Consider the following 15,581-nt stretch of genomic DNA (forward strand, 5'->3'; position numbering starts at 1 on the left):
GAGGAGTCGTCTACAGTAAGGAGAAAGATGAGGGAAAGACAGGGTTTGGATAGGAAGATGTCTGTAAGCTTGTTACGAACAGGAAATGCATCTGCTAATTAGTTGTACTTAGTACTGTGCCCTGAACGTAATAAGTGCTCAATAAATCCTATTGATTGATTAAGTTCTATTTTGGACATATTAAGTTTGAGGTGTCAGCGGGACACCCAAGTAAAGATGCCTTGAAGGCAGGGGGAAATGTGAGACTGCAGAGGAGAGCGAGATTGGGGCTGGAGAGGTAGATTTGGGTATCATTTGCATAGAGATGATAGTTGAAGTCATGGGAGCAAAGAAGTCCTGCAAAGGAGTGGGTGTAGATGGAGAATAGAAGGGGACACATAACTGATCCATGAGGGACTCCCATAGTTAGACGTGGAAGGCAGAGGAAGAGCCTGCAAAAGAGACCAAGAAGGAGAAATCAGAGAAATAGGAGGAGAACCAGGAGGGGAGAGTAAATAACGCTTCCAGGAGAAGGGAGTGGTCCATTGTGTTGAAGGCAGCTGAGCGGTCGAGGTGGATTAGGATGGAGTAGAGGTCTTTAGATTTGGCAAGAAGGAGGTCAATGGTGACCTTAGGGCAGTTTCCATGTATTGAATGGGGTAGAAACCAGATTGGAGGGGATCAAGGAGAGAAGCAGAGAGGAAGTGACGGCAGGCAGTGAGTACAAACAACTTGTTCAAGAAGTATGAAGAGAAAGGCTAAGAGGGAGATGGGTCGATAACTGGAGGGAACTGAAAGAAGTGAGGAACGACCCACTGGAAAGTGAACAGTTTGAAGACAGGAAGGGGCAAGTGTCTTGTTAAGGTGCCAAGGGTTGGGGTTAGATGCAAGGGTGGAGAGTTTAGAATGAGGAGGGTAGGAAATCTTTTTTTGAGATGGGGAAAGATGGGAAAGTGGAAGAAGGAGCACAAGGGAGGGACTGGAGAGAAAAAGGGGGAGATTATAGGGAGAACACATCTGATGGTTTCAGTTTCATCAATAAAGTACATGGCCAGGTATTTAGGGGCAAGAGATGGGGTGGGGGTAGGTAGTAGGGGGTTTGAGCAGAGAGTTAAACATCTGAGACAGCTGGCACGGGCAGTAGGCATGGGAGTTGATAGGAATGGAGAGGGCAGAGTTAAAATAGGAAAGGGTGAATTGGAGAAGGACGAGGTTAGCCCATCTGGATTTTCACCAGCAGCACTCCCTTGTGACCTTCTTAGCTTTTTCCTAACTGTATTGTGTAGGAGGGGCTTAATAAATTGGCACTCTCTGTGCAAAAACAAGTAAGGAACACAAAAAGCAATAAACTGCAGTGTCTTTTGGGCCAAAATGTCAGAATCTTTGTATTCCTTTCATAAGACCCAAAATAAAACTGACAACATACTACAATGAACTGTAGGAGAAAGAATAATTAGCAATTCCACAGTCACTTTTTCCTCTGATTGAAAACATGAATTAGAAAAAAGATTAACAGATTATTAGTAACAATACTGAAAAGCTGGTGTGAGGATACCAGACCATGACACTCCATTACAGGAAGAGAAAAAGTGACTTAGTGTGATGAAATAAATGCTAACTATTCAGGGTGAATCACTGAATGTAACCACCTAATCGGAAGATGACAGTAAACGGAGTAAGTGAAGCAGAAGAAATATAATGAAAACAGAGCTGTCTTCACAATGGGAAGGTTTACAAAAATGAATTGCTCGGCTAGTCACACCTTTAAGGTGAGATTAAGAATTAAACTTGAAAAACTGAAATTTGGAAAACAAAACTTGGAAATGTGAAAGGGGAGAAGGGTCAAAAGCATTTAATGTTTCGTTTTGTAGAGTGTTACTTTTAACTCTAACTGATTAATTTGACAACACCTTTTCAGATAGCGAGACAGCATGCATTGTGGTCAGGAATGTGTCCGTTTATTGTTAAACTGTACTCTCCCAAGCACTTGGTTCATTGCTTTGCACACAGTAAGCGCTTAATAAGCGACTGAATGAACGAATCCAATTTTCTTAACCCCAGTATTCTGGAGGATCCTGATATCTCTTACTTTTTCCAGCACTTAAAACAGTGCCTGGTATGTAGTAAGTGCTTAACAAATATTTTTTTAAAAAAGGAAAAAAAATGGAAGGAGCTCCTAGAACGTAAATATAACATGTCTTCTTAAACTGTCGATGTTACCAGGAAATTACCCTAGTCTCCTGAGGCAGCCAATATCTACACGGAACAGTTTGATAAACAAGTCCTGGAATCAGTCCAATTTAAACTTCGGCTATGCCAATAAGCGGACGATTTATTTGTGAAGTGTCCTTGCAAAATGAAAGAGGATTGAATGTTTCCACTGAATTCTAAGTGCCAATCACTAAATTCTGGTGAAGATCAAAAATAGATATTTTCGATATTCTAGCCTACAAATGTTAATGCAACCAGTTAAAAAAATCAATCAATATTTACTGAGCGCTTACTCTGCACAAACCACAATATTAAGTGTCTGGGAGAGTACGGTACAGTTAATAGGATGCGATTCTTGCCTTCAAAAAGCTTATAACCTAGCAGGGGAGAGACACTAAAATCAATTATAAGCAAGAGGAAGCAAGTCCTCATAAAGGGAATAATGCAAACCAAGTACTTAGTACAGTGTCCTGCACTGCTTAAGCAGTTGAGAAACAACATTACCACTACTAGTACAGTGCTCTGCACACAGTAAGCGCTCAATAAATATGATTGAATAAATACTACCTCTCATTCTCTCAACTCAAATGAACTCCTCAGGTTCCAGGAAACTCCCATACACTGCCTTCATTCAAACTGTTTGCCCAGTTTGTCAGCATAGCTCAGATTTCTATTTCCAGGGTTGACAAGATACAAGCTTTTCAAGAAATAGTCTAGGACCAAAGGCCTCAAACCAAATCTTGGTTTCAGGGACACAGCTAACATTTGGTGTTCATAATAATATTAATAATAATAATAAGGATAATAACAGTTATATTTGTTAAGTCAAGAAGAAGCCATGAAGAAGCAGCTTGGCTAATGGATAGAACATGGTCTTGGGGGTCAGAAGGACCTGGGTTCTAATTTCAGCTCCGCCATATGTATGCTGTATAAATTTGGGCAACTAACAACTTCTCTGTGCCTGGTTACCTCATCTGTAAAATGGGGATTGAGACTCTGAGCCCCCAGTGGGACAGAGACTGTGTCCGATCTGAGTTACTTGTATCTATCCCAGTGTTTAGAACAGTGTGTGGCACATAGTAAGTACTTAGCAAGTACCATTTTATTATTCCTAAGTGCTTACTAAGTGCCAAGAACTATAGGAAGAGGTGAAGGAGATACAAGAATCAGGTTGGATACAGTCCCTGCCCATTTGGAGCTCCCAGTCTAAGAAGGAAGAAGAACAGTGCACTTAACCCCCATTTTACAGATGAGGAAACTGAGGCACAGAGAAGTTAAGTGATTTGACCAAGGCCACCCAGCAGGCAAGAGACAGAGCTAGGATTAGAACCCTGGTCTTCTGATTCCCAGGCCCAGGGTCTTCCCAACAGGCCACGGTGCGGGGAGTCAGAGGACATGGGTTCTAAACCCAGCTCTGCCCAATGTCTGCTGTGCGACCTTAGGCAAGTTACTTAACTTCTCTGTGCCTCAGTTACCTCATCTGTAAAATGGGGATTAAGACTGTGAACCCCATGTGCGACAGGGACTGTGTCCAAACTGATTCCCTTGTACCTACCCCAGTGCTTGGAACAGTGCTTGGCACATAGTAAGCCCTTAGCAAATACAATTGAGTGCTCACCTCCCTACTGACAGCTCAACTCCTCCAGGAGGCCTTCCCAGACTGAGCCCCCTTTTTCCTCTCCTCCTCCCCATTCCCCCGCCCTACCTCCTTCCCCTCCCCACATCTCCTGTAGATATGTTTGTACAGATTTATTACTCTATTTACTTTACTTGTACATATTTACTATTCTATTTAGTTTGTTAATGACGTGTATCTAGCTTTATTTTTATTTATTCTGGTGACTTGACACCTGTCCACATGTTTTGTTTTGTTGTCTGTCTCCCCCTTCTAGACTGTGAGCCCGTTGTTGGGTAGGGACCGTCTCTATATGTTGCCAACTTGTACTTCCCAAGCGCTTAGTACAGTGCTCTGTACACAGTAAGCGCTCAATAAATACGACTGAATGAATGAATGGGGGTACTCCAGCAATTTCATGAATCAACCTGCGAGGCCCATGTGGGACAGGAACTGTTTTCGACCTGATTAATCCCAGCACATACAACGGTCGTCTAAACTAAAAGCTCCTGGTGGGCAGGGAACATGTCTACCGACCCTGTTATACTATGCTCTCCCAAGTGCTTAGCATCGTGTTCTGCACAGTAAGTGCTCAATAAATACGATAGGTTGACACATAGTAAGCCCAAATACCATGACAATTATTATTATTATTATTATTATTACTACTACTACAGGGTAGCCTTTTAGAAAGGAATTAGGTGCTATCGTAGTTTTTCAATCTGATACAGAAGCCCACCTACTTTAAAGCCCAGATCATTTTTCTAAAAGACAAAAACTTTAATTCCATGTTTCCCCATTCCTCAAGAACCTCTAATGGTGGCCCATCCACCTCTTCATTACACAGAAACCTCTGACAAATGGCTTTAAAGCACTCAATCACCTTGCTCCCTCCTATTTTACCTCGCTGATTTCCTTCTACAACTCGGCTAATTAACTTCGCTCTAACCCCAACTGACTCACTGTGTCTCGATCTCACCTATCTTGTCGCTGGCCCATCAATCAATCAATCAATCAATCGTATTTATTGAGCGCTTACTATGTGCAGAGCACTGTACTAAGCGCTTGGGAAGTACAAATTGGCATCACATGGAGACAGTCCCTGCCCAACAGTGGGCTCACAGTCTAAAAGGGGGAGACAGAGAACAGAACCAAACATACCAACAAAATAAAATAAGTAGGCTAGAAATGTACAAGTAAAATAAATAAATAAATAAATAAATAGAGTAATAAATATGTACAACCATATATACATATATACAGGTGCTGTGGGGAAGGGAGGGAGGCAAGACGGGGGGATGGAGAGGGGGACGAGGGGGAGAGGAAAGAAGGGGCTCAGTCTGGGAAGGCCTCCTGGAGGAGGTGAGCTCTCAGCAGGGCCTTGAAGGGAGGAAGAGAGCTAGCTTGGCGGATGGGCAGAGGGAGGGCATTCCAGGCCCGGGGGATGACGTGGGCCGGGGGTCGATGGCGGGACAGGCGAGAGCGAGGTACAGTGAGGAGATTAGCGGTGGAGGAGCGGAGGGTGCGGGCTGGGCAGTAGAAGGAGAGAAGGGAGGTGAGGTAGGAGGGGGCGAGGTGATGGAGAGCCTTGAAGCCCAGGGTGAGGAGTTTCTGCCTGATGCACAGATTGATCGGTAGCCATTGGAGGTTTTTGAGGAGGGGAGTAATATGCCCAGAGCGTTTCCGGACAAAGATAATCCGGGCAGCAGCATGAAGTATGGATTGAAGTGGAGAGAGACACGAGGATGGGAGATCAGAGAGAAGGCTAGTGCAGTAGTCCAGACGGGATAGGATGAGAGCTTGAATTAGCAGGGTAGCGGTTTGGATGGAGAGGAAAGGGTGGATCTTGGCAATGTTGCGGAGCTGAGACCGGCAGGTTTTGGTGACGGCTTGGATGTGAGGGGTGAATGAGAGAGCGGAGTCGAGGATGACACCAAGGTTGCGGGCTTGTGAGACGGGAAGGATGGTAGTGCCGTCAACAGAGATGGGAAAGTCAGGGAGAGGACAAGGTTTGGGAGGGAAGACAAGGAGCTCAGTCTTCGACATGTTGAGCTTTAGGTGGCGGGCGGACATCCAGATGGAGATGTCCATCATATACTCTTTTCCTCTGGGATGGAACTTCCTCCCCATTATTTGACAAATGATCACTCTCCCTACCTTCAAAGCCTTATTTGAAAATCCCATCTCCCCCGAGAGGCCTTCTTCGACTAAGCCCTAATTTTCCCTCCTCCCTTTATTCACCCTATTTCAGACCCATGGCATTTATGTACACAGCTGTAATTTATTTTCATTTTTCCCATAAGCTCCCTTTGGGCAGGAAACATGTCTACCAACTCTATTACACTGTACTCTCCCAAGTATTTAAAACACACACAGTAAGTGGTCAATAAATGTGATTGATTGACTAAAAAATGTTTTCCCTGCACTTTTCAATGCGCTGCACTGTCTCTGTCCATTCATTCACCATCTGCTATGGCCCTGAAGGAACTGCCAGAGATGAGAAAGATTAAAAAGTCCTGGCCAAGAGCTGAAACCCAAAATATAATAATCATCACTGCAGTATTTGTGAGGCATTTACTATGTGCTAAGTACTGGGGTAGATTCAAGATAATCAGGTGGGACACAGTCCCTGTTCACACATGGGGCTCACACTCCAATTATGAGGGAGAACCAGTATTGAACCCCTATTTTACAGATGAGGAAACTGAGGCCCAGAGAAGTTAGGTTATTTGCCCCAAATCACAAAGCAGACACGTGGCAGAGCTGGAATTAGAAACCGCACCCTCACTCTTTCCTCTAGGCCACACTGCTTTCACACAGGTTCAGTTCTGCAGACTAAGGATTGAGGTTCTTCCTTTCATTATTAATAGAAGACTATCACTGTATGCAGTCTGTAAGTGTTATTCAAAAAGCACTTCTGAATTAGAATTTCAATTCCATTTCAGTTTGTAAATTCCTTACCTTCGATGATACAAATATATAACAGGAAAGTAAAAAAAGTGTTTCTGCTTTCTGCATTTCCCCTGGTTCCACCAACAGTTAACTGCCACAAACAGCACCTGAGGAATCAAAACCAAAATGCTCAAATGAATGCACATCTCAGAAAGTTAACTGTAAAGTAGGAAAATGACAAAAGAAAAAATAAAGACTCCAGTAACCGATGAAAATATTTGTGCGGCATGTCAGTGGCTTACTGTATATGCGTATACGCTATGTCTAATGGAAAGGAAGATAGGGAAATAAGGGGAAACGTGTGGCCCAACCACCAAAGTGATGAAAACGTACATTCTGCCTCACGGGTGGCTAAAAGTGTTAGGAACCCAAAGACCCTTCCCTCTTCTGTTTATAATTCTTTCCTGCTCCCGCTAGCCCCCTCGGCCATTCAGGGTGGGCTCCCTGGAACTAGTTGAGCCAGGTTTAAGCTGTAACCCCTTTAACAGGGAGGCAGTCGGACTTAATTGCATCGGGCCCATTTGGATCGGCATTGTCCTTCAGAAAGGCTGCAGGACAATTCTCCGGAGTGCAGCCAGTATTCGTTCAGTCATTCAATCGTTTTTATTGAGCGCTTACTGTGTGCAGAGCAATGTACTAAGCTGTACTTGGAAAGTACTATCTGGGCAGGTCCCTAAATTTGGAGGTTGCCCCGAGGCGAGCTCCAAAAGCCTGGACCCCAAGACAGGATGGTACCTGGCTGGGCTCACCTCACTGCCGATGGGGGGAGAGAAGGGACTATAGGCTTAGTGGGCAGCCACTTCTGTACACAACAATTCTCCACAAAAACACACGTCAGCTCCCCCATGATTGCTGAGAGTGAGAGTCCACTCCCACCCACCCCACCCCACTTCCAACCCGAGAACACAAGTAGCCTGGCCTAGTGGAAAGAGCATGGGCCTGAGGGTCACACCCTGCCACTCGTCTGCTGTATGACATCGGCCAAGTCATTTAACTTCTCTGGGACTCAGTTTCCCCCACCTGTAAAATGGGGCTTAAATACTTTACTTAGAGGGTGAGCCCTATGTGGGACAGGGACTGTGTCCGACCAGAGAAGCAGTGTGGCTAAGTGGAAAGAGCTTGGGCTTGGGAGTGAGAGGTCATGGGTTCTAATCCTGGCTCCACCACTTGTCGGCTGTGTGACTTTGGGCAAGTCACTTCACTTCTCTGGGCCTCAGTTACCTCATCTGTAAAATGGGGATTAAGACTGTGAGCCTCCCTTCAAGGCCCTACTGAGAGCTCACCTCCTCCAGGAGGCCTTCCCAGACTGAGCCCCTTCCTTCCTCTCCCCCTCGTCCCCCTCTCCATCCCCCCCATCTTACCTCCTTCCCTTCCCCACAGCACCTGTATATATGTATACATGTTTGTACCTATTTATTACTCTATTTATTTATTTATTTATTTTACTTGTACATATCTATTCTATTTATTTTATTTTGTTAGTATGTTTGGTTTTGTTCTCTGTCTCCCCCTTTAAGACTGTGAGCCCACTGTTGGGTAGGGACTGTCTCTAGATGTTGCCAACTTGTACTTCCCAAGCGCTTAGTACAGTGCTCTGCACACAGTAAGCGCTCAATAAATACAACTGATTGATTGATTGACAACCTGATTACCTTTTATTCTCCCCCTCCCATCCCCCAGTGCTCAGACCAGTGCTTGGCACACAGTAAGTGCTTAACAAATGCCATCATCATCATCAGCATCATCTTTCCTGGGCTTAGTTTGGTGCTAGGCACATTGTAAGAGGTTAAATGCCATCATTATTATTATTATTATTATTGAATTAGTACAGACTATCCTGAGTCCAAACGAGAGCTATCCCATCCAGATGTGGAATTTGTGATCTATTCTGTTGTCTCCCTTTCTCCCAGGAACCCTGTCCTGCCCCTGACTAAAATAAGAATTCAGTCCAGCCCTTAAAGAAAACAACAAAAAAACCCACAAAAATCAAGGCTCTGGGACACTTTCTAGGCTTCTCTCCCTCCTACTTAGCCCGAGAGTCCCATGTGGGACAGGAATTGTGTCCAACCTAATTATCTCATATCTAGCCAATCGAGGGTATCTCCATGCACAGTACAGTTTGGGCACATAAGCACTTAGCAAATACCACAACTATTAGATTATCAATTACTATTTCTCCATTAGAATTACCTGATCGGCAAGTCTACTTGCAACTTGTTCAATTTCTCCCTTTGCGGCAATGGACTGCCCACACCATGGTGCATAGAAAAACAACAGTACCACTTCTGAATCTTGACGAATGTGTTCTGCATAGTCCAGTTGACCCTGGAAGAGGTCAAGGACAGGGGATCTTGAAGAGAAGAAATTTACTGGTGGCTTTGCTGGCATAATCACATCTTTTGCACGGCTAAAAAACAAAATAAAACCCCCAAAACAAGCAGCGATTAGAAACTTTGGCAACACAAAACCCTCGCTCAAAGACCGAAAAAAGTAAAGCCAACCTTAAAAAATGTCATATTAAATGAAACAATGAGCACCACAATGTCGCTGGCTGGGGAGGGGTGGCGGGAGAGTTAATATGTCCACGCTTGATCTTGATTTGATGCAAAAATATGGTAAATGAGTATACACCTATTAAAATATTCAATGTCTCTCTCCTTGCCAGGTTGCTTTCAGAGCTGGAGGGTGTCTAACAAGTTTATTCTCTTTTTTGCAAGGTTCCACTAACATCCCTGACAACAGTCCCTACGGCATTATAACTCAGTTCCTATCCTTAGGGACTGCACAATCTGAAAGGTTGGGGGGAGGGGGGGTGACAAGGGAACATAAATTGCCAAATTGAAACAATCAGCAAACATACACAAATAAGGGCCATGAAAGCTGACAGGGAAGCATAATCAAGAAAGGAGTGGGGTTATTCATGGAACGCCTCTTCGAGGAGGTGGCTTGGAAAAAGAAGAAGAAAGGAGGGAAGAAATTTTCATAGAAGGGGAAAAAGCGGGAATGATGTGGTCACTGAAACTATGAGAAGACTGGCTTGGGAGGAGTAAAGAATGCAAGCTTGGATAAAGTAGGAGAAAATAACTTTTTTTATGGTACTTCTTAAGCACCTACCATGCGTCAGGTACTGTACTAAGCACAATGGAGTACATATGGATAATCAGGTTGGATACAGCCCACGTCCCACAAGGGGCTCACAGTCTTAATCCCAATTTTATAGATGAGGGAACTGAGGCACACAGAAGTTAAGTGACTTGCCCCAAGTCACACAACAGACACGTGGCAGAGTTGGGATTAGAGCCCAGGTCCTTCTGACTCCCAATCCTGTGCTCTATCTAGTAGACCACACTGCTTCTTGAAAACTAAGAGATGAGGGAGTCTGCTGGTGGAGAACCTTGGAACCAAGAGTTAAGATTTGTTGTGTTTCCATACACAGCACGTAGAATTTTCCTTATAAAATATTTAAATAAAAGAATCTCATTGAAAGACACTTAGCTCCTAGAGATAGATCCTAGAGAAGCATATTAAATTGTTTCCTACTATTACACAACCCCTAAAACCTCAGCCATTTGCTTCCAACTGGCTCCACAATTACTCCCTATGCGCATGCTTAATCCAACTATTGAGATACAGAGCCAGGCCAAACATTAAAACTTAGATTAATGAACCCCTAAAAGCTTAATGAAGAAGAGCATCTGTACTGCCATAATCAGCTAGAGAAACATATTTTAAACTATCATGCAACTTTTAGATTTAAATTTTTGTATGGGAATACTATTTAGCCAGTCATCTGTGACTGAGCGGGAGTGTTCAGACCTTCGAAGTGTAACAGAGTCACTGCTTCCGTCGATTAAATTACTAGAACCCAAACCATCCTACAGTCAGTTCTCCTGGAATTCAATGAGCAATATTATATACGGGCACATGTGTTGTTGAAAGAACACGTCCTAGGTCCCCAACAGGATTTTTTTTCCTTTTGGTTTTTATGGTACTATTTTACTTGTACATATTTACATATCCTATTTATTTTATTCTGTTAATATGTTTTGTTTCATTGTCTGTCTCCCCCTTCTAGACTGTGAGCCCGCTGCTGCGTAGGGACCGTTTCTATATGCTGCCTTGTATTTCCCAAGCGCTTAGTACAGTGCTCTGCACACAGTAAGCGCTCAATAAATACGATTGAATGAATTAATGAAATAAAAGATCATCAGGCTAGACAGAGTCCATGTACCACGTTGGGCTTACAGCTTTAATCCACACTTTACAGATGAGGTAACTAATGTAACTGAGAGGTGAAGTGGCTCGTCCAACGTCACACAGCAGACAAGATTAGAATCCAGGTCCTCTAGCTTCCAGACCCATGCTCTTTCCACTAGGCAATGCTGCTTCTCTGGTTTTTTTTTTATGGTATTTAAGAACTTACTATGTACCAGGCACTGTTCTAAGCACTGGGGTAGATACAGGCTAATGAGGTTGGACACAGTCCCTGTCCCACAAGGCGTTCACATTCTTAATCCCCATTTTACAGAGGAGGGAACTGAGCACAGAAGTTAAGTGACTGGCCCAAGGTCTTTAAAGCACTCAATCACCTTGCTCCCTCCTACCTCACTTCACTACTCGCCTACTACAACCCAGCCCACAGACTTCATTCCTCTAATGTTAACTTTCTCACTGTACCTCAATTTCACCTATCTCACCGCCTACCTCTCACCCACATCCTATCTCTGGCCCTCCCTCCTCACATCTGACAGATAATTGCTCTCCCCCATTTCATAGCCTTATTGAAGGCACATCTCCTTCAAGAAACCTTCCCTGAGCCCTCCTCTCTTCTCTCAGTCCTTTCTGTTTCTTCATTCATCCTCCCTCCCATAGCACGTATGCATATATCTGTAATATATTTATCTATTTATTTATATTAATGCCTGTCTCTCCCTCTAGGCTGTGAGCTTGTTGTGGGCAGGAATGTGTCCGTTCGTTGCTACACTGTACTCTCCCAAGCGCTTAGTACAGTGCTATGCACCCAGTAAGTGCTCAATAAATACGATGGAATAAAAAGGTCACACAGCAGACAAGTGGCAGAGCTGAAATTAGAGCCCAGGTAATAATAATAATAATGATGATGGCATTGGTTAAGCGCTTACTATGTGCAAAGCACTGTCCTAAGCACTGGCGGGATACAAGGTAATCAGGTTGTCCCCTCATGGGGCTCACAGTCTTAATCCCCATTTTACAGCTAAGGTAACTGAGGCCCAGAGAAGTGAAGTGACTTGCCCAAAGTCACACAGCTGACAAGTGGCAGAGCCAGGATTAGAACCCATGACCTCTGACTCCCAAGCCCGGGCTCTTTCCACTGACCCACGCTGCTTCTCTACAGGTCCTTCTGACTCCCAGGCTTGTGCTCTATCCACCAGGCCACCATATTTGTTAAGTACTTACTAAGTGCCAGGCACTGTACTAAGCACTGTAGTAGACACAAGCTAATCACGCTGGACACATTCCATGATCCACAAGAGGCTCACTGTGTTAGTCCCCATTTTACAGATGAGAGAACTAAGGCCCACAGAAGTGAAGTGACCTCCCCAGGGTCACACAGCAGACAAGTGGCGGAGCCGGGATTAGTACACATTGCATCCAAATGTATACTGAGGCCTTGTGTTAGCGAAGAACTATTTTCCAAGGACTTTTGTTTAGGAATGGGTCCGGAACAACTCCCTGAGCAGGAGACCAAGAGGGTCTAAAAGAGGGAAAGGCACTGCAAGTGACAATTGCATTAGCTGGCTAAGGACAATCTCTGCCAACACACATGGAACAGAATGTTGGCTGAGGGAGGATCTATACAACCACACCCATGGATCGCATCTCAATGTCAACTGTGCCATATGCTCATAAAACCCTGTTACAACCCGCTCTATGTACACACACACACTACTTTTATTTCTCTAATTCGTGTAGTTTAAGGTAAACGTTTGAGCTGAATTGTCTTAAACCTCTCATTGTTTTATATGTACAGAACTATCCCTGAATGCAGGCCCAAGCTCTGGTCGTTCCTTGTGTCAAATACAGCAGTCCTTACGGACCACGTATCCCCACTCCTCAAATACCTCCAATGGTTGCCCAGCACTCTCCACATCCATCAGAAACTCCTGACCCTCAGCTTCGAGGCGTTCAATCAGTTCTCTGTTGCCATTTATCCTCACCCCATCTCCCACTAAAACTCAGCTGGCACACTCACCCCCCTAGTGCCTTGCTTTCATTTCCTTTGCTGTTGTCCTCTTGCTCACTCCCTCTCTAGCCTGCAAATCCCTTTCCCCCTCACTACCAGGAGACTACTGTTCTCTCCATCTTCCAGCACCCACTAAAATCATAACTCCTCCATGACTAACCTCTCATCTCCCCTCCCCAAGTCACCTATGCATTTGAGCCTGGAACACCTAAATACTTAGGGTACACTCTCCCCATCCTCAATCCCAGCTGCTTTCCTTAGCTGTAACTTATTTTACTGTCTGTCACCCCCACTTGATTGTAAGCTCGCTGAGGTCAAGAATCAAGTCTACTAACTATTGCATTCTCCCAACTGCTCAGTACAGAGCACCGTAAGAGTACGCACTCAGCTTTGATCGGCTCTGTAAGGATCCCGTGATCCTTTCGGGTTAATACCAGGACAGATAAGAAAACGTTTTTGTAACAAGTGGACAAAAGTTAAAATTTAACCCGATAAGAATAAGTAGACATTTGATATCGAGCTGCTCTTCATGCAAAGTAGACAGTAAAATGTAGAACCCTGAACCCAAACTAGGAATGAAGCCAAGTTCCAGACGTGAGCCCCTACTCCCTTACTTAGACCTCTACTTTAAGGGAGGGCCGGATGGACATCTTGATCTGTGTTTCGCAGTTAGATTTCAAGGCCTTTCAAGACTTTCAGAGGAACACCTACAACTGTACAGAAGTCCTTCTTATCTTCAGGAGTGGGGCACGGACCGGATCTGTTGGGAGCTGCCACCACTCCCTGCCTGGGGGTGACTAAATTTAGGGTGTACAAACCTCCCCGAATCTAGTCTTGCTTCTTTGCACAAAACACGTCTCTATGGTGGCCACCGGAGAACGGATCTGGAAATCCAATCATTTATCTTCTCATAAAAGCCAAGATGAGCCGGACACTGATATACAGGAAACACTGAATGGCCCAGAGCTACGGATTTGCTAAAAGATTCAACTTCTTCTTTCCTAGGTGCACTTTAATTAGTTAAGGCATTAAGTAAGTGCTTACCACATGCCTAGTGCTCTACAAGCTCCATGGTAGACACAAGATAATCAATCAAATGCATCTGAGCACCTGCTAAGTGCACAGCAGAGAAGCAGCTGGCTTAGTGGAAAGAACACAGGACTGGGAATCAAGAGACCTGGGTTCTAATCCCAACTCTGCCAATTTGCCTGCTGTATGACCTTAGTCAAGTCGATTTAATTGTGGACCAGTTTTTTTCTTCTGTAAAATCGGGCCTGCTCTCTCTCTCTCTCTCCTCACTTAGGCTTAGAACAGTGCTTCACACAAAATAAGCGCTTAAATTAATTCATTTCATCGTTTTTATTGAGCGCTTACTGTGTGTAGAGCACTGTACTAAGCGCTTGATACCCTCATTATTATCATTATTACTAAGCTCCATGTCTGAACTGTGTTATATCTACCCCAGTATTTATCAATCGTATTTATTGAGCATTACTGCGTGCAGAGCACTGTACTAAGCGCTTGGGAAGTGCAAGTTGGCAACTTAGAGAGACGGTCCCTACCCAACAGTGGGCTCACAGTCTAGAAGGGGGAGACAGAGAACAAAACATATTAACAAAATAAATAGAATGGATATGTACAAGTAAAATAAATAAATAGAGTAATAAATACATACAACTTGCCATATAGAAAGCACTTAATAAATGCGGTACCTATTATTAAAAGCTTGAGTACAGTCAAATTAATTGACCTTATTTATTGAGCATTTACTGTTTGCAGAGCACTATACTACGCGCTTCGGAACGTACAATACAAAAGAATTAGCAGACACATTCCCTGCCCATAGTGAGTTAACAGTCCAGAGGGGGTGACCGACATTAATACGAATAAGTAGTTTAGTTAACAAGATTCCTGCTCTGTAGAATCTTCTAACTCAGTGGGGTGATGGATGCTATTACAGAGCGGAGGAAATGCTAAAAGGGCAGCAAGGGAGGATAGGAGGTGGGGAGATTAGAAATTAACTGGACCAGATATCATTCTAAAGGTCTAGAGAGAAGAGGAGAGCAAGTGGTCTGTCTGATTGAAGCGGGGAGGGAGTTCCAGGAAGAAGGGAGGGTGAAACAAGAGACCAGTAGCAAAAGTAAAGTGAACAATGAGCCCCATATGGGACAGAGACCGTGCCCAACCCAATTTCAGTACAGTACAATGCCTGCCACATAGTATGCACTTAAGTACCATTAAAAAAACAACAACAACAACAATAAAAAAATACAAAGCTGATAGGTTAGCTTGACAGGAATAAGGAGATTGGGCTGGGATGGAGTGGGGAAAGGGAGAAGACCTGTGAGAGGGAGAGATCTGAGAAAATGCCTTAAAGCTAATGTTCAGGAATTCCTGCTTGATGCAGAGACGGATGAGCGATCAGTGGAGGAGTCTAGGAAGGAGAGACGTGTGCAGCATGACAATTTTGAAAAATGATCAGCAAGCTGAGTGAAATCTGAATGCGAGGGGAGGGACTGAAGGTCAGAAGACCAGCTACGATACGACAAGTGGGTGGATGAGCACCGTGACCATTTGGAAGCAGAGGAGGGAGAGGTGGGG

At 44.2% G+C, this 15,581-nt stretch overlaps 1 protein-coding gene across 2 annotated transcripts in view; it reads right to left on the reverse strand.

Moving 5' to 3' along the window:
• Positions 1-15,581, reverse strand: part of TXNDC11 (thioredoxin domain containing 11) — a 75,220-nt gene that overhangs the window by 49,030 nt on the left and 10,609 nt on the right. The window contains exons 2-3 of one of the 2 annotated variants that reach the window (XM_038763960.1): positions 8,948-9,164; positions 6,767-6,864 (exon numbers count right to left, since the gene is read on the reverse strand). In XM_038763960.1, coding sequence (XP_038619888.1) covers positions 6,767-6,864; positions 8,948-9,164 — 315 coding nt within the window. Of the gene's footprint in view, positions 1-6,766; positions 6,865-8,947; positions 9,165-15,581 lie in introns of those variants that run through there. The other variant, XM_038763961.1, reaches the window with a different exon arrangement.

The sequence above is a fragment of the Tachyglossus aculeatus genome, chromosome 21, assembly GCF_015852505.1.
Source record: "Tachyglossus aculeatus isolate mTacAcu1 chromosome 21, mTacAcu1.pri, whole genome shotgun sequence".
Classification (NCBI taxonomy): domain Eukaryota; kingdom Metazoa; phylum Chordata; class Mammalia; order Monotremata; family Tachyglossidae; genus Tachyglossus; species Tachyglossus aculeatus.